We start from the raw sequence: 24,289 nt of genomic DNA on the forward strand, positions 1-24,289 counted from the left end.
GTTGAGTTTGCTGGATTTTCTTATGCTAACATTAACGGGTGCAAATCCTTGTGCTTTAAAATGGAGAAAATTTAAAGGGATATTCCATGTTATCATGACGAAGCAAAGCTTAGTTTGAAGGAGTATGTCTATCAAAGCATCATCTATTATCATCATTGTCCTTGGGTGTTATCTTAGATTTCTTAACCCTTTATCCTTTTGCCTTTTAATTCCCAAGTTAGTTTAGTGTTCCACGTTCTAGTTGTTTGTAAAATTGTTAGTCCCTTTGTGATCGGCAACATTATCACATCAAATCACTGAGTCTATCTAGAATATAAAGTCGATTGTTTGCATTGTAAACCTTGGAGTTGCCTTATTTGATCGCATTATTTAGCATATGAGGTTTCTTTGTTCAAGAGAGGGTAGAATACTTGGTATTTTATTCTATGTATGAGGTGTCCTTAAAAACACATCAACAAATACATTGGCAGATAAACAATATTATCAAACATAATAATAGACATTGTACACTGACTACAGCATGCAAGCCCTAGTATGATCTCAATAACACAATTTCCCCATTTGGGTAGTGAGTGCTATGAACTGTCTCACTCGTTCATTCACCTAACAACAAGATACAGCACAAATGGCTAGAGTGTTTGTCAATACAATCTGCATCTCTTAGTAAAATAAACCATTTCTAAATATTTGTAGATCTTCTAATGTATCAAATTTAATAACACTTTGGATCTCTTTGCTGGGATTATCATTAGGGAGAAAAGTTTCAATCCATTGCAGTGAACAAACAACTCTCAAAACAGTTAACCATCTTAGACTGATGTGACTGAAAACCATCACCAATACACATCTACTAGATGGGTGTTCTTTCATGTTCATAGCCCTAAGACATCACTCATTTGAGACTACATCCAACTTTATCTCCACTCAACCACATTAAGATAACAAATAAAATATTTAAATAATTAAAAAGCATATTTTATTCCATTATTTATTTCATTTCATAATATCTCGCTTGATTTCATGGGCTAGCTATTATTCCAGCCTCCAAGTTATAACAAATTATGTGATTCTCGTGGGTTTAGGATTTCAGTCATCTATCTAACATGGCCTTTATGGGATTTACTCTCAACTTTTTTAATATGATAATAACAGTAAATGACCCAAAAGTGACGAGCTTTTGTTGAAGAGTTTTCATCCTAGGACAGAATAAATGAACAAGTTCCAATCTTCACAAGTTGGGATTTGATAAATGTGTATGGACTATAGGATATATTTTCTTTGCAAACTGTCCTTTTTATACCTTTTTTTATTAATTGAAGTATTATATTTCATTTTCGCTCTTAAAGTGACTTTTGAAATTTGTTTTTTATTTGATTTTACATTTTAATAAACTATCCAACTTTAATAAAATAATTAATTAAATATAAGTTGCCTGTAAAATGAATGTCTTTAGACAACTAAATTTAACTAACTAATAGTTACCTTACCACATCCCAACTAGCCTATGGGAATTAAACAGACTAAAGGTCTCCAAAATTTTCATAACTGAAAAGAGGACATTACATACAGAGTACATGTCCTTTACAATCTATTGATATAAACTAGAGAACTATTATGAATTTACAAAATGTTCAATCTGGAGTGAAATTATAGATAGAAAGTAATAGCTAAGAAAGAAATCAACTATATTGTACATTATTTATATAATGAACTCGTGCAATTCCTAACAACAAACTTTGTTGTGTACTGAATCTAGTAAAAGAATGTCAACTTGGCATGGTGTCTATTGACAACTATATTCATACCTCAAGTTTACAGCAATTGAGTCTTCCATTTCCCTAGCAGTATCCAAAAGTCGCTCTGCTTGACCATGACATGACTCGCTTCTAAGGAAAACAATAGACAATAAGTATCTAAGCTATCTCAAAAAGCAATTTGATATTATTATACAAATTCTCTATGTTACATTTTCACATAGATATGAAATTTGTTCCTATAAATGTGAGTTTAATTTATTTTTAGTACAATCATAATTTTACCTTGACACAACAAAAACAGAGAAAATAATAGCCATTCATGGATTGGCACAAGAAACAGAACTGCAATTAAGAAATTGTATTATTGAATAAATCTGTGCAAAACTTAATGGAAACAGCTACAAATATGTGTGATAACACATCTAGAATATTTGTTCCAAGCCTCTAGGTTGATACAATACATATTTGAACAATTTACACTGGAAAAGAATGAATAGGAATAATTATTGAAGGTAGAATGGTTCTTATTTTGTTAGTAGCTTAGTCTACGTTTTATTGCCATTTTCAGATGTTGGCACTAGCTTGTTCAAGGGACGGTACATGTGGCATAGAGATGGAGTTATGGTCAGCATGCTAGTAATAAATAGTTATATTTGTATGATGCTAAGTTACTGACAATGGTGGCCCGTGGCACAACTCAAGTTGCCACCTAGACCTCTCGCTCTATATTGATAAGTGATAACTCCAATTAGAGAATTAATTTCAAATTATCAATATGGTTGGTTTGAATAGAAATTTTATGTATTTATGGATTACCATGGTCATCTATCTAAATTTAGTGTGACACTAGGCTATGTTGTTCTCCTCACCATCTTTCCAAAATTGTTTGAATTTTTTAATTTCGTTGTTATCGCCATTTTATTGCGACTGCAATCTGCAACTTGGTAGAAATCAATATGCCTCAATAAATCTTAAGACCTGCTGGTTTTCTCCTTATTCTTCATGCCTCAATAAATCTTAAGACCTGCTGGTTTTCTCCTTATTCTTCATGCCTCATCATCTCACAGTCTTAGAGATATCAATGTGCTCTGATACCATGTTGAAATGGTAGATCCAACACAGATAAAATCATATCGATCTATTATTACAGATAAAGAACAATACAGAATAATATATTATTGATTCATCAGGCTGAGTGTTTTGAAAATGATATTTACTTTGTATTTGAAAAATAAGGAGAACAATTGTTTACCTCACTGGGTAAACAGGAAGAATACAGAAATTGAACAGCAATGTACAATGCAAATATAAAAGAAGTACCAGAATAAGCTTTCCATTAATGTCAAAGGATGTTCATATTATATCCGTCGTTAACAATACATCTGACACGACTAACATTACACACCACAACACCCGGAGGTGATACAATATATGATTGCCGAAGGGGCGCGACCCAACCGTCGCGACTCCAACTACCTACCCGTCGGCTAACTAACTATTGATAATTAACATTACTAACTATACACTTTTTCCCGATAACATCATCCCCCCCAAGAAAAGAAGTCGACTCCGACGACTTAATACAAAATAGAGATGAATGGCAGGAACTACTGACGCTAGTCGGGCCCAGATCTTATACACTTGCTGCGTCCTCGCCTGAAAACCTTTTCTGCTACCAGCCAATGCTCAAGTGCGGATTTCACCAATATGGCTTCCTTGGCCATCACAATCCTCCCTTTGTGGCACTTCGTCGTCACCCGTGCCCGGCTCCCTTCGGTGATCCTCCCTTTGTGGCGTGAGAGATAAGTTTTTGAACCGATCTCGAGTCTCTTCAACTAGTTCTCTCCGTAACCTAGTTTCCTCCAGAAACTCTTCAAGGCTTCTCGCTCTACCGTAGTCTGGCGACACATAGAAATTCCCCTCGGCTTCTGCACCTTCCGTGACACCTCCTTGGTTCCCTTCGGGCAACCCTTCGGCAGGTCGTCCTTCGGCAAGTTGCCTCAGCCTCCGTCTACGTTCTACACGTTGTTCCAGAATCAAAGCCTTCTGCGCAGCCTCCCACTCGTCGGTTTCTAATTTCTTATTTCTGTCTTTATTCAGTAAATTGGGCATTAATTGTGGTACAATTTCATGTTTCTCAACACATAAATCAAAACACAACACGTCTTTATTAATTCACTCTTTTGTATACAATCAACATAATTCTTCTGCTTCTAACAGTGTTCTTTATTTCTCTCCTTTCACAATTTAAGGATTATTTGTCCTTCGTCGGTCTTCCCTACGTCCGTCATCCTGGCGCTCATGAAATTCTCGTAAAATTTGCTGTTGTCGATTCTCCGGGTTTACTTCACCAACGGGTAGGCCCATTGTGTCTATGCGCCATCCGTGTCTTCCATTCCTGAGTTCGTCTAGGCAACGGCGCCAAATGTTTACCTCACTGGGTAAACAGGAAGAATACAGAAATTGAACAGCAATGTACAATGCAAATATAAAAGAAGTACCAGAATAAGCTTTCCATTAATGTCAAAGGATGTTCATATTATATCCGTCGTTAACAATACATCTGACACGACTAACATTACACACCACAACACCCGGAGGTGATACAATATATGATTGCCGAAGGGGCGCGACCCAACCGTCGCGACTCCAACTACCTACCCGTCGGCTAACTAACTATTGATAATTAACATTACTAACTATACACTTTTTCCCGATAACAACAATAAGAGAAATAATTTTACATAACACAAAGAAAGGAGAATTAATGCTCACTATGCTAAAGGGTTATGTAGGAATTCCTCATCGAAAAAGAGAATGGTCATCCCAAATACATTAAATTTTTTTATTGCAATGGATGCATTGATGGTTGAATCCGACATCTCTATGTATGAGCACTTTTATGCATTTATTAATGATTCATTCAGAACCATTGATGTTGTATTTGGTGATTAAGATCTAAAGGGTCCAATTGGAGGTTGGAGGCATTGGAGGATAGAGGTATTTTTATCATCTTGAGTGAGCTTCTGTAACATGTACCTCTGATTTCTTTTTTGAAATATTTTTGACAACACAAAAACTGATTTTAAATGCTGATAAGGTCCGATCATTGATTCTACATTCATTCATAATGCTTTTTACAATTCACTTGGACGATTGTCATTTCCAAACTTGAAACATCAACATAAAATGATTTTACATTCAACTAGCAGACAAAACACGTCAAAATACCTCAATTTAAGTGGCAGTACTGGATTTTGCAGACCTGTGAACAGGCTCAGATTTTGGACAGTCAATAGAAGAAAATTTTATGGCCTTTTCAAGCATGAAATACCCCCTCCAAAGGCAGCAATAGAACTATGATGCACCTCCAAACAGGGAACCGACACCTCCAAGTTCCTCAGAACAGTATTTCAGAGTTAGATACACTAATTTAGTCACCTTCAAGGCAGAACAGTCAACCTTAGTCACTGCTGCAGCCAACTGAGCATAGGCAAATGAGGGCAATTCGCTAGATATTGTTTTTTCTCACTTCCAACTCCAAAAATCTGCAAGTAAATCATCAAAACAACTGCAATAACATTGTATGCCACCACAGGTAATGACAATAAACTCCAAAGAAAACTGAAAGTGAACTCTCATCCAAATCGACCTTCCTTGAGGCAAAGCGGCCAGCTGATTAGGGCGATTAGCTCTAGAAATTCAAAACCTCCCTCAATAAGTTCCAAATCTGTTGCAAAAGGAACGCCTAGGCTGGAGGAAAAAATTTAAACAATGCCTAGAAAATTTTAAATTTAACTCGTCTCCATCTCCAAAATAGAAGGATGCTAAGCATGAAAAATGGGGACGGCTAGCTCAGAAAAAGACCTCCAAACAACTAAACAAACACCAAATCCAAAATGCCATAGATACCACCAAAACCTTCAATCTGCTCTAAAATACCATATAGATCTTTATTTTGTTCTGAAAACTGACTCAAAACCACAATATAAATCACCACATTCGAAACACCAACATAACCTCTGTGTGAGACTATTTGCCATCACCTAGGGAGGATATTTCACCACTGCAAATGATATTCTTCTTGAAGATTTTTGTCCTCAAGAAGTTCTTGGAGAAACCCCAACAGCATATCCTTCTCCCAAAATATTCACACATATGCAAAATGAGCTCAAAAGAAAAACCCTTTTATAGTCATCTTGAGAGTCATTTTGAGTCATATTGCAAAACTTTGATTTATATCTTGCTTTGGTTTGTTTTGAGTCTAATAAGGTCCTTTGAGGCCATTTGGGATCATGTTAATCCATTTTGGAAAGTTTCATGCAAAGTTGTCAAAATTGTCAAAATTGCCAAGTTGTAAAGTTGTCAAAATGCAACATACTTTGTAAAAAAGTGTCATTAGTCTTAACAAAGGGAGTTATGGTTGGTTGGGCAGTTAAAATGTGATTGTAATGCATAAATATGAACTCTTAACTCGAATTGACGGGTTGGAGGAAGAAAAAAAACAAGGAATTTTTGTTTTGCCATCTTTTTCTCCATGTTGCAGCCTGTTCTCTTGTCTTTGTAAGGACTGTATGTCCATGAAATGACAAAAAAATGATTGGAGATGTTAGAAAAATGAATTAAATTTTGTTTTGAAAGTGGTTTCATATTATTCATTGAGTATTGTGAAAGATATAGCAATTTTGGTATCGTTAGGACTGGTTTTTCTTTCATTTTCCTACATTACAGTCTGAAAACGTTATTTGTACGGCTTGTAAGTGAATAGTACAGACCTGCAGACATGAGGGAAAGTTAGAAAACTGAGTTATCTTTCAAATGCAAGTGGTTTGAACAATTTTCATGAAGAATTGAATAAGTTATGGCATTTTTAGTGAAAATTGTCCTGAACCATGCCTAGGGTTTCCAGCAACACAAAAAAATTCATTTCTCTTGATTGGTACGGTGGAAAATTCTAAAATTGGTGGATAGGTCTGTGTTGACATGTTATTTAATATTCCCAAGTTGCAGGGTCTGGAGTTAAGGTTTGAACGTGTTAAAATTGACTGTTCCGTTTGAAACAGTGTTTGACAGTTTGTAGGACAGCGAATGGAGAGTTTTATCAAGCAAAGTCATTACATTGTTTTGGTCAATAAAAGGGAGTTGCATCTGATCTTTTAAGCCACATAACAAGTTTTTCCATGTAATTTTGAAGAGTCCAAGGCATGCATGCTCAAAGAGCCCTAAGTAGGCCAATAGTAGTGGTCTAAGAAGAGTACATAGGCTACACCTATGTTGGGGTTAGTGAGAACCTCTGTAAGTTTTGAGTATTTGTCATGTTAAAGGTCCTTCCTCTGCATCAGAAACCCCAACAACATATCCTTTCCCCAAATATTCACACATGCAAAATGAGCTTGAAAAAAAAAACCCTTATATATTTCTCCCGAATCCCAATGCACCAAGGATAAATAAAATATTAATTTATTGAATCCTTTATGTCTCGCAAAAATCAATGCCCAACCAAGCATAAGTTTGATTAAATAATATATTTCATTTTCCCAATACGTGGGCACACATTCCAAGGTAAAAGTCAATTTAATAAATAATTAAATGCTAAGTGAAACTTTAATATAAAAGTCATAGCTTTAAGCATTTTATTAAAATCACCCCCTCTCAAATATTGAAACCCCAACAAAGCATCAAATGTCGAAACTGAATATGCTAGGGTGTCATTGAGGATAAGGAGACATGACTGAAGTCAAAATAGTGACTTACTATAAATAGCATGGGCTCCAAGAAATGTGGAGCTCAACCCGAGTGGCTGAAAACACTTCTGAAAGCATCTCTGCACATTGAAAATTGAGCTCAAAGCCAACAATAAAATTGCTGAAAGAACAGAGCTGCAATGACACCGAGAACCAAGGAGTTCCCTAACCAACCACATTAGCCTTCAGGAACCTAAGGGATAGGCTAATGATCACCATTTGTCTAGGCTTAGGGAGGGGACATTACAAGTTCTCACTCAAAGATGGTATCTTGTATGAGAAGAACCTTTTTCTATTTGTGTCCTTTCATGAAGCGAGGGGCTTGGCTTATCTTGAAATTTCTTGTGGGTGTAGTTAATGCATATACATTGGTTGGGGTTCTTTTGTACATTAGAGGAGGGATTGTTTCCATAGCATTGAGGAGGGATATTGACACAGTCGGAGGAGATGTGGACTCTCGAAGGAGTGTTGTTCTCTCATGTGCAACACTAGAGGATATGGACTTTCAGAGGAAAGTTGTTCTCCCATTATGCAAGGAGGATGGGAACACTTTATGTTCTCTCATGTTGTATAGAGTCTTGCAGTTTTTATAGTCAAGATATTCATTGATGAAGTCACTTTGGTGTTTCTTAGGTTAGCAGGAAGAATTGGTGAACGCACTTCATCAAAGTCTCTAGAATGGTTGCTTTGATCAACTTTTGCAATGTTATGTACTTTTTTCAGATTGATGTAATAAGTGGGGAATATTGGATTATTACCTCTTTTATTTAGTATATAGTTTAGTAATAAATAAATAATGTTAGATAAAATATATGTTAGTAGTTTAGTAGTTAGTTTTTGGGAAGTTATTCCTGTACGTAGTTTGCACAATAAAATCAACAATTGTAAACGCAAATGGAATGTCATGCAAATATTATCCTAATGGATTCAATAATATATTATTTTGTATTGTTCTTTATCTGCAGCAATGGTTTGATATAATTTTATTTGTGTTTGATCTACCATTTTCAATAGGCTACCTACACAAAAGAGAAATGGATAAGTTAGAATATATATATTTGAATTGTATCATGCCTTGTGCTACTCACAAGAGCAAGTACCTTCTAGCTACTACTTTGTAAATGTGTGTCATTCACATGGTTATTATCTAAGATTCTAAAGCATTATATATTACTCATTACCCATGAATTAGGCATGGAATTTGTATTGATTCTTGTTGGTCCCCGCATATATGGAAGTTTATACTTTTTATGCATGAACATTGAGTTCTATACATGGTTAGTGCATAGTCTTTGTATGCACATGTGATATAAAAGGAATTATAGTTACCAAGAGACCCGTCTCCTACACCCCGAGACGCATCTCAGAGATGGAGATGCGTCTCAGATTCCAGAAACGTCCCTAGAAACATCTCAATGCCCAAGGTTCTTTTGGCTTCTGTAATGTCCCCTACTAGGAGGCTGCCAATTCCTGTAACTTAATAACAGTTCTGATCTAATCTGATTGATGGTCATGTCCCTGGATGCTTTTGATTCCTTTCCTTTAAATCTCCCAATGTGAGGGAGAGCTCACACCTCTTCATTATGGAGTCCCTTTGGCAAGAGACACACCCTTTCACCATTAGCACCCTTTGAAAGATTGCAACTCTTCATTACTTCTGCCCTTAGAAAAGGACACAACCTTTCATTGTCAAATCTGCACTTCTTATTTAAATCAGATCTTCACTTCCAATTCCCAAATTATCCCCCTTCCAAATGAAGTTCTCTTCTCCCTTTATATCTCATGTTTGAAGGAGTCATAACTTGTCATCTTATGCCTTTTGACCATTCATTAAACTTAACTAAATTTTAGTTATGGTTATGTTTAATTTTATTCTTTTATATTTATAATTTTATTATCATTGTTTATTATTAAATCCTAATTTGAAAAGGGGACATTACAGTTTCCGTCTCCTGCTATCTTTGAAGTCTCCCGGCTATAAATTGACATCTCCCACTAGAAAAATTAGGGTATAATGTGTTGTAAAAAACCCCGATTCTTATCTGCTATCTTCTATGATATTTTCTAAAATTATTTATTTATATTATATAAATTTGGCATCTCCAAGTACCGCCCTCTCGCATTTTTGAAAATTAGTTGTATCGGTACTGATACTAGTCTCTGGAGTCTCCAAGTACCCCTGTCTCCTGGTAACCTTGTAATAGCCTTTGTGGAAGCTCTTAGAATTTTTCCAATTACTGAATCAATTAAGATTATAGTTTTGAAGGTCTTAATTGGAATTGTATAATGGGGATATTGATGTCAGACTTAACCCAAGAATAACTTCAATTAGATTTGCAAAGTGCTTAATTAGTGAGCCTTATATGAATCTGAATTGTGCTAATAGATATTAATATAACCTTCATTATGTAATAAAGTCTGATGCAAATCTTAATGTGCTGTCCCAAGAGAAGTCTGTTCTGAATTCTAATATAGATATAAAAGAGGTCTGCTAAGGATGGTTTTATATGCCGAATGCGCTGAGTATTATGCTTCACCTAGTTTATGTAATGTCCCCACTTTGAAATATAATTTAATAATAAATAATAATAATAATAAAATTAAAAATTAAATTAAAATATAATTAAAATTTGATTAAAGTTAATGAATGGTCGGCATGAAATGATAAGTTGCGACTCCCCCAAATATGAGGTATAAAAGGGAGAAGAGAACTCATTTGAAGGAGGAATAAATTTGGGAAAGAGAAGGGCAGATCTGATTTCAATAAAAAGTGCAGATCTGATAGTGAAAGGTTGTGTCCCTTTCAAAGGGCAGAAATAAAAAAAAGTTACTCTCTTTCAACGTGTGCTAATGGTGAAAGGGTGTCTCTTGCCAAAGGGCATACATGATGAAGAGGTGTGACCTCTCCCTCACATTGAGAGATATAAAGGAAAGGAATCAAAAGCATTCAGGGAGATCAGCATCGATCAGATCAGATCAGATCAGAACTGTTATTAAGTTACAGGCAGTAACATCCTTGTTCTTGGTGGTATGCATGGGGATGTGCTCAATATATGAAGTCTGATAATGTTCTTATGCAGATTTTAATAGTAATATTAATATAGACTGCAATATGTATGACAGTGATACTTAATTTCATATATATTCATAATACATAAGAAGTTAGTATACTCATCACCCAATTACTTAATCATTTCTATTGCTCACCTCCATAACGAGAGGCGTTGTGTTGTTAGGGAGAGGCAGCGTAAATTCATCCCAAATTAGGTGAGCCCCAAGTGTGTTATGGACGGATGTTCCTAAAACCTGGGTCCAATTATGGAAGTGGTGTCATCGCGCCCTAGACAAGTAAATACCCATTCAAGGTTGAGGATTAGAAATGAAGTAAGAATTGGGGCTTGAATATAGCCACTATCAATTGTACTATGAATAAATATGGTCATCTAGTTTAATAAATTAATTTAAGGCATGATAATATTAAGTAATGGGTGTTGATTATTGGGAAATTGGCAGCCTCCTAGAAGGGGACATTACAGTTTATAATTTATATAAGAAAGAATATAATTTCTGATCCTTTTATTGATTTGATCGCCTTTCTTGAATGATGTCCTTATAAGCATGCATGTGTGTAATTATGGAGTCTTTATGTCTGATCGCTCTTCCAAAATATATTCTTTACGTTCATGTGGTCTCTTGATGCTGTCTTTGATTTGAATTCTGTTTTTTTATGTTGGTTGAAAATTTTGTACACCTGGGAAGATGTGCAAATTTGTGGAATCAACTACAGCATGTGAGTATAAAACTCTCCTAAATTAAGAGAAGGCTCCCCTAATCTAATTCGTGTGGGACAGCATCCTTTTCTCTTTTTTCAGAAAAGGCGATATTCTTTCCTCTTCCTAGAAAAGAAATAGCGGTTTTGGAAAAAAATACAACACCTTAGAGAAATAATAAGAAAATTCTTATACAAAAGGAAGTGAAGTTTCTGTGAAAGCTCAAAGTCTTCCGTCACTTCCCCCCCGAGACGAGAAAATGGAAACAAAGTTCAAAGTCTTAATTCCCACTATCCTATCTACCTTTCCAAAATGATTAAGACAAGAACAATATACAACATATAACAACACAAAGTCTACAAGTATGATGCACTACTTGAAATGGGAACAACCACATGCACAAAGTCTTGCAACTCTTCTCAGATTTTAACTAATAACTAAACTAATTCAACCCTCACTATTTGCAACACAAAGTTTGCAAGAGATCAGGTTAAAGCTCCTTTCAACAATCTAGCTACAACCTCAAGCAAATGTAGGAAATATGCCACTATGACATAAGAAAATGCCCATCCTTCTAAAATCGGGGTTTTAGAACCAGATTGCATGTCCAAAGTTCTTCCCATTTTCTTGGAAATGACATTCCCAAAATCTTCCCATTTTTATCCATCCATATCGCCTATATCCGTACTTTCCGTTCACGTCATTTCCCTCAAATCTACATCTCATTTTACACTCATTTCTCCATTTTCCGTTTTACAAGTATACTTGCATTCGGGTTTTAAAAATCTGATTGCATGTGCACTCTTCCCAACTTGTATACTTGTAAAATTTTCCCCAAGATCCGAAATTGGTCAAAGTCAAATTTCCACCATTCCCATTTATTTCCCATCTTTCCCTCACAAAATCGTGAAGTGCAAGGGTTGGAGTTCTTCCCATTTGACGAAGGAAAAATGTTAGTTGTAGCTGATTATGATGTTGCCTTAACACTTTTAAGTCTTCATCGCAATATACCAGGTTGTCCTTCAATGTCAGATTTACCATCCTCTCCTCTTTCGAAGAAGATGAAGTATAAATATGACAAGTACCAGAATGAAGTTTCACCTTCGCAAGTTTCCTCTCCTTTGGATCGCATAAAAGATACGAAGATAGGGCATGTGGACATGTCAGAATTTGTCAAGAGAGTGGAGGATCCGCACGATAGTAATATGCAGAGGATGTTGGACAGCCACATTCATCATGCATCCTCTTTTCCAGTGGCTGCCCTAGAACCTGGATTTGTTCTCGCTTGTGCCCATCGCTTTGACAAAGAGACAAGAACCATTAAAAATGATGATGGTGAAGCAATAATCTGCCTTGATGCAGATACAATTGAGAAAGTCTTCAGAATACCACCAACACCTGTTTATACGGAAATTTCAAAGGATAGCGCAGTCGAATACTATGTCAAGAGGAAAAAGGACTGCAAACGTCATATTCATAGGTGGATTCATGAGCCACGAGCCGCCTTCTCAAGGTGGGCTAAGTTGTACCGCTGTGACTTTAAGTGGGAAATAGGAGACATCATAACTCTCCTCAACAGGATAATGGGTCTTGAACACTCCAATGTTTTTGAACCTTGGATGTATCAGTTTACTATGTTCATAAGGCAATCCCCTCATATATCATGGGGGGAGATTATCAGTGATGCTTTATGCGAGCAACTTGCAGTAGTCCCTACCACCATGACTTTGTACATGAATTCATACTTAGTGTATTTGGCAGCGTCACTCAGAAATTTCCCTGGTCTTTCTACCAAGGGTGACCGCTCACTTATACCTGTATGGGAATATTATGATCAACTGCATTTGAGACCTAGCAGATTGCATTTCAGAAGATTTCAAGAAGCATTCTTTGGTTAATTCATGTGCCAGTTTGACAAGACTCTAAAGAACAGAAGGGTGTCAGATGAGGCATGGGAAAGAGTGAATGAGTATGGGTGCTTGTGCACATGCATCGTTTTGAGGATATCTGGGTAGATCTCCATACAGAAATGGAGGTTCTCAAGATGGACTACTGTAGGTTAACCGTTGAGCAGGTTATTGATCTGAACCTGGTGGACATTCCGCAAGGAATGATTGATGATGGTCATGTGCTTGATCCAGAATATATTTCACGAAGGGTTGAAGAAGCTCCACTTCCCTTAATCCAATGGTCACACAAAGAGTGCACTTCCATTCTTGAAAGGTTTCAGCCTATTCTTGCCAACACCAACACTTGGCTTAAAGGTAATGGTGTTAGACTCATCAAAATCAAGGTTGGAAAAGAAGATGACTCTACGGGATCTCTTGGACGTAAGTCTGAGATTCAGACTGACAATAAGGAAGGCGCATCATCTTGAGGCACCAGGATCAAATAGCGAGTTAGTCAGGCTGTAGTGCTTCCTCCTGAGGAGGCGACAGTTCGTGGAAAGAAAAAGTCTCGGTTTCATGTTCATGTGATCGATCCTGACAATCCAAAAGAAGGACAACAATCTGATGATGCTCCTAAGTCTCTAGCTTCAGATTCACCTCATGAGATTCCTTCCTCAGTTTCCATTGAGACGCCTCTTTCTCCTCCTGACATAATAGTGGAAGAGTCTCCTCAAAATGCCGATCCAATTTCAGTAGTTGAGGGGCCTCCTGATCATCAACAAGAGGGTGTGCTGGAAATTCCTGAGGATACTCCTGCATGTATCCATTTGTCAAAGATTGATACCTCTACTTCTGGCTTTGAAGAATTTATGAGACAATCTTCATGCCCATTGGTTACTGAGCAAACCATGGTCGCCATCCAAACAAATACCCCTCCCAGGGTGACCACGGTTGTTCAAACATAAATTGCTTCTCCTTCACTCTCAACAGCTACTCAAGGAGAGCTAGTTGTTTTACCTCCATGGCTTAGTTATTTTACCCCAAAGAGGAAAAAGAAGGAAATCTCTCCTGATGTCTTTGACTATCAACAACTCAAACAATCTAGGCCCAAGGTTACTAAAAATCCCAAGACAATCTCAAGAGTAACTGTTGATAGCAATAAGATGAAAGTGGCAGAAATTGTTGAACCCCTTGCGGATAAGCCACGTGAGGAAATGCAAGCTGCTGATTACAAGGTTACAAGGATAGAATCAGGCAAACAAACGCATGAAGTGGTCAAACACGATGCCTAGCAATCTGTAGCCTCACTAGTGCAGCGGTATGACGAAATTCTAGCAAAGAAAGACAAGCTAGAAGAGGAGAACCGACAACTTGTTGTAGCTATTCATAAAATCACAAAACCTGCTGGTGAAGGGAGTAATCCTACAAGTTCTTCCAGTTCCCACGAACCAATTCGTGGAGTTGAGAGAGCTGCCCAGAAAGTACAAGCATTGGATTCTTGGGTGGATCAACTTCATTATCTATGTGCACAAGTGCTGAAAGACATTTTCCAAATGATGTCTAAGTTGGAGGCCATTGAAGAGAAATCGAATCATACCTCCGACACTTTCAAAAAGAATATAGAAAGGGTTGAAGATAGTTTGACAATCTGGCGCACCATGCCCCCAACAATAGTTGAGTGTTCTTCAGGAGCATGTCATTATTTCTTCCAGGGTCATGTACTTGGAATTTGAAGAACTTCTGGAGAATAAAGCCCTTGTTCTCAAATCCCTCATTGAGGAGATTGATGATGCAATGAGATTGCGGGGTGAAATATTTCAAGGTATTGGCTGATACCAGAAGAAGAATTTCTTGCAGATCTACAGATGAGAATTCATAATGAATGGAGGAGCGAACAATTCTCAGCTGCTTCAATTCAGGCTTTGATGAAACATCAAACCTTTTTGCATGAAATCTGGTCCATCTTGGAGAAGAACAACTCTTTGCTTCTTCGATCTCATGATACCATTGTGAAGACCATGGTTGTTGCAAAGAACACCCACGAACCGAATCCCACTGAGCTATGAATGATCATCTAGAAGTTCGAAGGATTCATGTCTTCACATGCTGCAGCTTAAGTGCTTTTCAACACTTAGTTGTATTTTTCCAGAATTGTAATCTCTTAGTTGTAGTTTTTCTTTTGACAAGTTACGTGTAAAAAGCCTTTTGTAAATTGCAAGTTAAGTCTTTACTTGCACTTTTGTAATTACATGTAAGGCAACTACAAGTTGTGTTCAGTTAGGACTGTAGTTGGAATAAGTCTTAATTAGTTATTGAATAAGTCTTGGTGGTTGAGTGAATCTCTCAAGTTAGTTAGAATCCACCCACCTTTTTATCAAGGCTCCTCTTCTATAAATACTTGAGGGGTCTATTGTAATCTTTATCTTTTGGAAAGCAAGCAAAAACTCTGCCAAATTTGCAGCAAAGAAGTCTTTGAGCTTTTATGTGTAAATTGAAGAATTGAAAGGAATAAAAGAAAATTGCTCAATCTTTGAGTCTTTGTGCTACATTCTTGAGTTTGTGTTCCATATTATCTTTCTTGCAAGTGTTTTTTTGATAACTTAATCGAATCTGATTTGCATTCTTTGGGCTGCAAGTATTGGAGATTAATTTAGTTAAAGTAGAAGTTCTATTGGGAAAAAGTTGTAAGACTTTGTGCTTACACTGTTCTGAAAAGAGTTTAGAAGTATTTTATGAGAAATAGCTGTGAGTCTTTGAGCTCACACTTGTTCTTGCTGTTTTGCATAGAAAGAATAAGATATTTCAGTCTTTGTGCTGTTATAATTTGATCTTAATAAAATTAGTATAGAAAAGGGTAGATAGCACTTCACATAATCAAGACTTTGCGCTTGATATTGCTGTCTTGTCCCGAAGGAAGTGACGAAAGTCTTTGAGCTTTCAGGAAATTTCATTTCCTTTCTCTCATTTCATTTCGAAAGTTGTTACTATTGTTTTATATCAAATCGCTATCACTTTTTTGTGAAGAGAAAAGGATATTGTCTTTCTTGAAAGAAGAAGAAAGACTGTTGTCCCATCCCATTTTATTTTTAAGCTTTAGATAGATAGGAGGAGCCTTCCCTTAATTAGAAGAGTTTTACTCACACAATGTGGTTGAAACCGCAATTTTGTATATTTCCCCAAGTGTACAAAATTTTCAACCAACAAAAATGACCTTTGTGATGATAAGAAAACAGTATACTTTGCACTTGTGATCGGGTCTTGGAGACCCGATTGCAAGTGTACATAGTTTATAAATGAATGGAAGTGAAAGCTCGCAACTGAGTCTCCAAGACCTGATTACATATGAATGGCATGCAATTCAATTTTAAAGATGTACATTGTGAGTGGACACATGATTGCAGGCAAATGGTGGTGAATAAAGGGCTTGTCATCGGGTCCTGGATACCCGATTGTAAGCGCACAAGGCATAATAAGGGAAAGACTTAAAAAATTTTCACTTGGAATCGGGTCTCTAGGACCTGATTGCAAGTGAATGTATTTGCCTATGGATGGAGGGAAAAAGCTTGCAATGCTTATTACAAGATGATAGGCGATGGATGGAATAATTGCAATCGGGTCCTTGAGGCCCGATTGCAAGTATACAAGGAAAAGTCAATATGCAAAGATGAACTTGTAATTGGGCCTCAAGGACCCAATTGCAAGTAGATGACTTAGCAAACTTGACATATGTGTGATTGCAATGAGAAAGTCCGAAGCTTGCTAATAATCAACAGCTAAAGGGAAATCTGAGCTTGAAATCGGGTCCTTGAGGCCTGATTACAAGCTTTCTAGCTTGCATGGAAGAAAAAGGCGGAAGAGGGAATGATGCGGCGGAGCAATTGACTGTGTGATGGAAAAAGTTCTGCAAATGCATGAATAATGCCCGAATAAGGGAAGGTTTGGCACTCAAAAATACAACACAAAGATTATCATTTGCTAATAATGCATCCATTTCGCCATTGAACTAGAAGGAACTAAAGTTTTAAAACTCAGACTCGCCACGGACTTGACAAACCACAGAATTTGGAGTCGGACTCGGACTCATGAAAGACTCGCGAAAGACTCGGCAAGGACTCAGCAAAATAAAAAACCATAGTTTTACAAAAAAATAATAAAGAAATTAATGCATTTAGAGAACATAAGAGCCATAATTGAAACATTACACACGTCATATGATCTACAAACACGCAATATTTGAAATTTCATCATTCATGCTCATAGTTTCAACTCTAAAATGTATAATAGCAGCATAAGTTTATAAATGTTTACAAAATTACATATAATGATATGTCCAACTCCAAATGTGAAAACCAACAATGAACAAATTAAAGAGAAGACTACATCTTCCTCTTTGTATTTCTCCTCCTTCACACCCTTCAAACCTGTCATAACGAAGCAAGAATGCCAAATGAGGGCAAAAAAATAAAAAAAGCTCACTTTTAAAGCTTGCATGACGTTTTTTCTGGGTTGTGCGAGTCCATCTGAAAGACTCGCGAGTCCGTGCAAAAGACTCGCGTCTTTCAGATGGACTCGCCTCGTGAGTCGACTCGTGGCTCCCATGGACTCGCGAGACTCGTGGCGAGTCCACGAGTCTTAAAACACTGTAAGGAACAACTACAAAATGAAAGAAACACATCCAGGGAGAAAAATGGAAAGAAAGAAAGGAAAGAGAAACGCACTTACTGTAATGTCCCCATTTTCAGTTTTTCTAGCAGTCCAATTGTTGCTGACATTCTGGGTTTGTGTTAGCATGTTCAAGGGGGTAATTTGGTGTTACCAATGAGCTCAGTTGGTTTAGAGGAGTCATATGACGCTTTCAGATGTTATTTCCAGCTTTCGGTTTGGGCTCCAAGATAATTGGAGGGAGTGTCTATTTATAGTAAGTCACCCGATTGGCTCCATTTGTCATTATTGCTCATCAGGGTCACTCTAGTACAATCAGATTTCGATTCCGATGCTTTTCAACAATTTTCGTCAAATTGGTGCATTAATAGTTTATTTTTAAGTATTTTACTAAATTTGCAAAAAATAATTAAAATATTTAAAATGTATCTTAGTGTGATAGGTCGTCGGAACTGGGGGAAGGAGTTTGAAATCTTGGAAGCACAAAACAGGGACCTTGCATAACAAATTTTCATTATTTTAATGAAGAGATCATTTTTGGAGCTAAAAAAGAAGTTTAATTTATAAAGTGATTTTATAAAGGGGTACTTGGGAGACATAAGTTAATGTTTCTTTATATTTATTAAAGAGTCACTTAAGTGGGTGACTAAAAAGGGGAAATAAATAAAGGAAAAGTTATTTATCCCACATTGGCAAGGCAGATGGGCAACTTCCAAGATGAAGTTATAAAATGAATTGAAGAGCTCATTCTTGAGCATGCTTGGTTGATTTATATTTCTATTCTTTTGGATTTTCACTGGAGAATCTAATTGTAGGGCCTCAAGGACAAAATCCCTCTTTGCCAACAATCTCTACACTGTTGGAAGACACAGTCTGGAGATTTAATGGAGCAACAAGGTAAAATCTGATTTATATATTCAGTCATTCAGTTCTATTTGTGAAAGTTTGTAGTCCCTTAAGGAGGACGTTTTGAGAAACTGGGGGTTGTGTGTGGGTTGGAAACGTATGAACTATCTCCTCTTGCTGATTGCACAAACTAATCATTGCTGGAAGTTCAAGATTATGTACAAACCTGGGATAGTTTCGCACAAGTGTGAGCATCCTTAGACATTGGGACAAGTCTAAAATCCATTGGGGAAAGGTCGTACCAGTCTGGAATACATCTGCAGAGTTCTTACGAGTCTGAAATCACTTGAAGATGTGGCGTACAGGTCTGAGAAAGCCCAAGGACTGAGCTGCACCAGTTTGAAGGGGTTCAAATGGAGTGCACAGGTCTGAAACCCAAAGATACAGGGACATACCAGCCTGCAATGCGACAGTACTATGCTGTACCAGTCTGGTAACAACTGAGAAAGGACGACGTACAGGTCTGCAGCTGTTCTATATGTGCCGTACATGCTATGTGGGGGTCGTATGAGGTTTGAACTGAGTTCTGGGCAGCGGTTATTGGTGGGCGTTTTCACTGTTATCAATGTTTAGGGCGACATCACTGCTGGTGAAGTCTGGAGCATACTTAGGACGTCAATATTTTGTGTGAAAACATTTCCAGGTCTGCAGTATTGTTAAGTCAGTTTGTAATGCACTGACAAATTTTCTTATGAAGTCTGAATTAACTAAGTAATATCAGCATTTAATTTCATTGGTTATTTTGCAAAAACTTGTTATGTGTGGTTTTTAATGGAAGTAATCTGAAGTCACTCAGTGAATATAAATCACCAAACATATATCATTGCAAACTAAGAAATGAGTCAAAAAAAAAAGAAAAACTTAGTCATTCACGTGCAAGCAAACTGTTTGACAAAATTACAGCTTGTGGGGAGGGGGTATATTACACTTACCTCAAAATAGGAATACTAAGAAAAAGGAACACAACTCGCTAGACTCTCGTGCTGCTTCAAGAAGAAAATGACTTCAAAGCTCCTAATAACAAGCTTAAATAAACAAATGAGGAGGAATACACCTAATGCGCCATGATGTCTTGAGGACAAGCTCCATTAAAATTGCTAGGATGGAAGAGGTAACGCAGGCATGAAGAGCAAAAACAAAGAGTAAGTCGGGCTTCTAGAGACTCGATGCAAGTTTAATATGGCTCATTTCGCTTTATGGAAAACACTCTTGTAATTGGGTTATGAATACCCGATTGCAAATATATTAAGTCGTTTGTCTTTCAAAACAAAAAAACAATATTTAAAATAAACTTGTAATCGAGTTATGAAGGCTCGATTACAAGTACGTTATGAATACACTTGTAATCGGGTCTTCATAACCTGATTACAAGTTAACATATAACTTGCAAAAAACAAGAAAAGCTCCCTTGCTTGCAACCCCTAAGCCAAAACCTGAAATTGCATGGTAATGAAAAACAAAGATGACACAAATGAACCAAAACTTACAAAAAGATGACAATAATATGGGCATGTGACTAGATGCACACATTAGAAGAAGTTTTTGCCTTGAAAAATGCATCTAAGAGACGAAGACTACGAATTTTGAGTAAAAAATCGTAGGGGTTGTCCTATTTTCGTGAAAATTCAAATATTGAGACAACAGCTGGCTTTGACTAAGGAATTTCTTTCACTCGTCCCTAAGAAAGAGGAGAGGAATAGAAACTAGATCTCTAAGTGCCTTTATCCAGCCATTGGGCAACAGAGTCAAGCGATCGAAACAAAAACAAAAAAAAAGATCAAAAGAAACAAAAAAGACTCAAAGACATGGACTTATGTACAAAACTTATCTGGAACTTATTCGAAATAATGCTTTAGATACTATCCACTGTAGGGCAGTGCAAATGGAGTTCCATCTCGATATGCCAACAAAAAACTGTTTTCACCAGTGACTTGATGAATGGTGAAAGGTCCTTGCCAAAGGCATTCAAATTTCCCATGCATACCCTTTTGTTTTCTTCTTTTATCCCAAAGAAGAACACGATCACCAACTTGGAATTCTCTTTGCTTTGCTTTCTTGTCAAAGAGAACTTTGACTTGCTTCTAATGTTCAACAATCCAATCAACCACTTGTGTTCTTTGTTCTTCTAGCTGAGAAAGTGTAATGTCCCCATTTTTGCGAGCATCAGAGTTTGTTGGATTAGCCTATCACTAGCCCTTGTAGGCTAAGGTAGTTGGATAGAGGGTCCCCTTTTGGCAGAGATCAGTGTGTATTCTTTGTCAGAGTTCAGCATACGTTCAGGTTTGGCCTTCGTTGGACTCAGTTTGGTACACTTACTATTTATAGTAAGTCATCATTTCAGGAAAGTCATGGTTTTTATTTATAGGAGGGCACCTGGACAGGCTATGATTGCAATGTCGATCCCTAGCACAACTAGTTTGATTAGATAATGAGGGATTTACTATTTATAGTAAATTAGTGGTTGATAGAGAGGGACCCTTACTATTTTTAGTAAGGCAGTTGGATGCATAGTGGATACAATGGTTAACTCCCAGGGTCAGTCGGAATTGAGAAATAATGATTAATGGAGTTATAATGTCATAATTATTATTTAAGTTATACTTTAATAATATTTAATTATTAAGTGCATATCATTGATTAATTAAGTGGACTTTATTTAAAAGGTTAAATGTTTTAAAAGAATACTTTATAATAAGTGATAAAGTGTTATTTAAAGGGGAGATATAAGTGTTTTAATAAAGTATACTTTATATTTTAATGTTGTGCACCAAAAAGGAGGGAAAAAAGATATGAAATTAAAGTAAATTAAAAGAGATGAAGACAAATGCAAATTAAACATTATAAAAGGGGATTTGGATTTCATTTCATTCATTCTTGAATCATTCAACATTTGTCTTTTCTAGAGAAGCTTTGGCTTTGAAGAAGAAACCTAGGGTTTTGCTGTAAATTCAATCTTGGAGAACGTAGCCTCTCTTTGATTGTGCAAAGACTGGTGGCTTTATTCAGAGGTCATGTTTGTGCTTAATTGGTGCTTCATTGCTGGAAAGAACAAGGGTTTCTGAAGCTTGCAATAGCTATTGTATTATTGCAAGGGTTTTCTAGTGCAATAGCTGAGGCTTTATTGCACCTTGATTTTGGATACAATAGCTAATATATTATTGTATCTTATTGGAGAAAATATCATTGCATATAGTATTCTAAGGATTATAGGATTGTAGCATCTGAATTATTGTTACAGTCATCATTTCATCCGAGGGAGGTCGATTTGCATTCATTATCAGCTTGCTGATTGCATTATCATATTTCATTCGAGGGCAATTTGGAGAAGCTTCAGATCTGATATATTTTCAGACCTCATAACAACACTATTGGAGAAGATCGATATTGCTCATAGGGCCCTCACAAGGCAGCGAGTTTACTTCCAAAGGGTTGGCGCTTCATTAGTCCAGGTTTTCCTTGCATTTCATATTCATTTTCAGAGCATTCCAATCAGTTGTTACATTGCATGACAATTGTTTGTCATAATGCCTCTTGCTGTAGATGATCTTACTGCATAATTAGATTGCATCGAAAATGTTTGATTAAATGATTAGCAACTGTAGGTGCTTTTTCAGTCAATATACTCTGAGTAGTCTCTTAGAATGCATGCCAAATGTTTGTAGAAATGTCTATCAGCTGTAGATGCATATATCATGCAATTTCAATCACTCATTGTCATTGAAAGGTTAGTGGTAGGCGTTACATTGCATTCTCATTCAGATTCAGACTTTGATATATGTCGATTTGAGTTCAATGAATGCATATTATCATCTCATAAATCAGAATGCAAAAAATAAACCACAATCAGCAAGTATAGAAGTTTCATGACTAGTGTTTGAAAGTATTCCTTGAGCATTTAAATCAGAAATTTTCAAATCAGATTTAGCAAGGGATATTACAGAAAGAAACATTATTCTCATATCTAAGGCACTTTCAAATGTCTCATCGTCAATTGCCTTAGCTAACTTTAGAGCAGGAAGCTCTAGAGTAATAGGTATCTCTACATTCATCCCATAAAGAAGCTGAAATGGTGACATGCCAATAGCTCTTTTGGGTGTAATTCCACAAAGCATCATATAGAGCCTTATGCTACGATCTTTGATTCTCCTCCACAAGTTTACGTATGATGGTAACTGGATTCTTATTACTTGATTCCACTTGAGCATTACCTTGAGGGTAATAATCAGAAGAATTAGCCAAGGTAATACCATAATCAAAACAAAACTGGGTTACCTCATGGGAAGAGAAAGCAGTTCCATTATCAATCACGATCTTATGTGGGACATGAAAACTAAAAATTATATTTGTTGACGGGAATAATCATTATGTTATGTTGGTATATTATGTTTATGTTGTCGTCGGTAATAATGAGTTACGGCGGTCAGTTAGTTAGCCGACGGGTAGGTAGTTGGAGTCGCGACGGTTGTGTCGTGCCCCTTCGGGTATTATATATTGTGTACCTTTTCTTCGAAGGAGGATCATGTTAGTCGTGTCAGATGTAATGTTATAAGCACTTGATGTACATGGACTGTTGAATTAATACAGAGGCTGGTTATTTAATATATTTCCATTATGTTCTGTGCATTTACGTTCTGCATTTAACCGTTTACCCGAGAGGGCAAACATTTGGCGCCGTTGCCTAGACGAACTCGGAAAGGGAAGACACTGATGGCGCACAGACACAATGGGCCTACTCGTTGGTGAGGTAAACCCGGAGGCCGACGACGCGCAGACAGAACTGTACACGGGAGAAGACACGGCAACGCGAGAATTCTCGATTTTGCTCCAGGTAGCCATTCAGACATACGTTCGACGAGAAGCAGCGGAGGCAGAAATCCCACCAAGTGCCGTGTGGACAGCGCTGGAGGTTAGCCCGGCAGTAAACCGGTTAATGAACCACCTCCCCCGGCTGCTTGCACAGGCATCGCTGGCACAGCAGGCCCACCTGGAGGAGATTGCCCAGGAGGAACGACGACAACAAATCCTGCAACGCTACGAGGAGAACAGCCGACGGGACACGGAGAGAGATGGCGCCAGGCCAGGAGGGAATTGAACTGTGAAGAACTTATTTTCAAATAAAAGTGTCATTGACACGAGTTGTACTTGAGCAGATGAATTAATAAAGATATGTTTTGATTTAAGAATTGAGAGTTATGGAGATGTGTGACAATTAATGCCAAACCTATTGAATAAAGATAGGAATAGAAAACCGGAAACGAACAAGTGGGAGGCCGCGCAGAGGGCTTTGATTCTGGAGCAGCAAGTAGAACGAAGACGGAGGCTGAGGCAACTTGCCGAAGGACGACCTGCCGAAGGGGGGCCCGAGGGGAACCAAGGAGGTGTCACGGAAGGTGCAGAGGCCGACGAAAATTTCTATGCGTCGCCAGATCATCGTAGGACGTGGAGCCACGAAGAATTTTTAGAAGAAACAAGGTTACAGCGAAATCTAGTCGAGGAGACTCGGGATCAGTTTAGGAACTTATCCCTCACGCCACGGAGTGAAGATCGCCAACGGGAAGCAG

At 37.3% G+C, this 24,289-nt stretch overlaps 1 protein-coding gene across 2 annotated transcripts in view; it reads right to left on the minus strand.

Annotated features, from left to right (window-relative positions):
* The window catches only part of LOC131041883 (magnesium transporter MRS2-A, chloroplastic), a 411,268-nt gene that overhangs the window by 69,639 nt on the left and 317,340 nt on the right, over positions 1-24,289 (minus strand). The window contains exon 10 of one of the 2 annotated variants that reach the window (XM_057975112.2): positions 1,806-1,883. In XM_057975112.2, the coding sequence (XP_057831095.1) occupies positions 1,806-1,883 (78 nt within the window). Of the gene's footprint in view, positions 1-1,805; positions 1,887-24,289 lie in introns of both variants that reach the window. The other variant, XM_057975111.2, reaches the window with a different exon arrangement.

Source organism: Cryptomeria japonica, chromosome 1 (genome assembly GCF_030272615.1).
Source record: "Cryptomeria japonica chromosome 1, Sugi_1.0, whole genome shotgun sequence".
NCBI classification, from domain to species: Eukaryota; Viridiplantae; Streptophyta; class Pinopsida; order Cupressales; family Cupressaceae; genus Cryptomeria; species Cryptomeria japonica.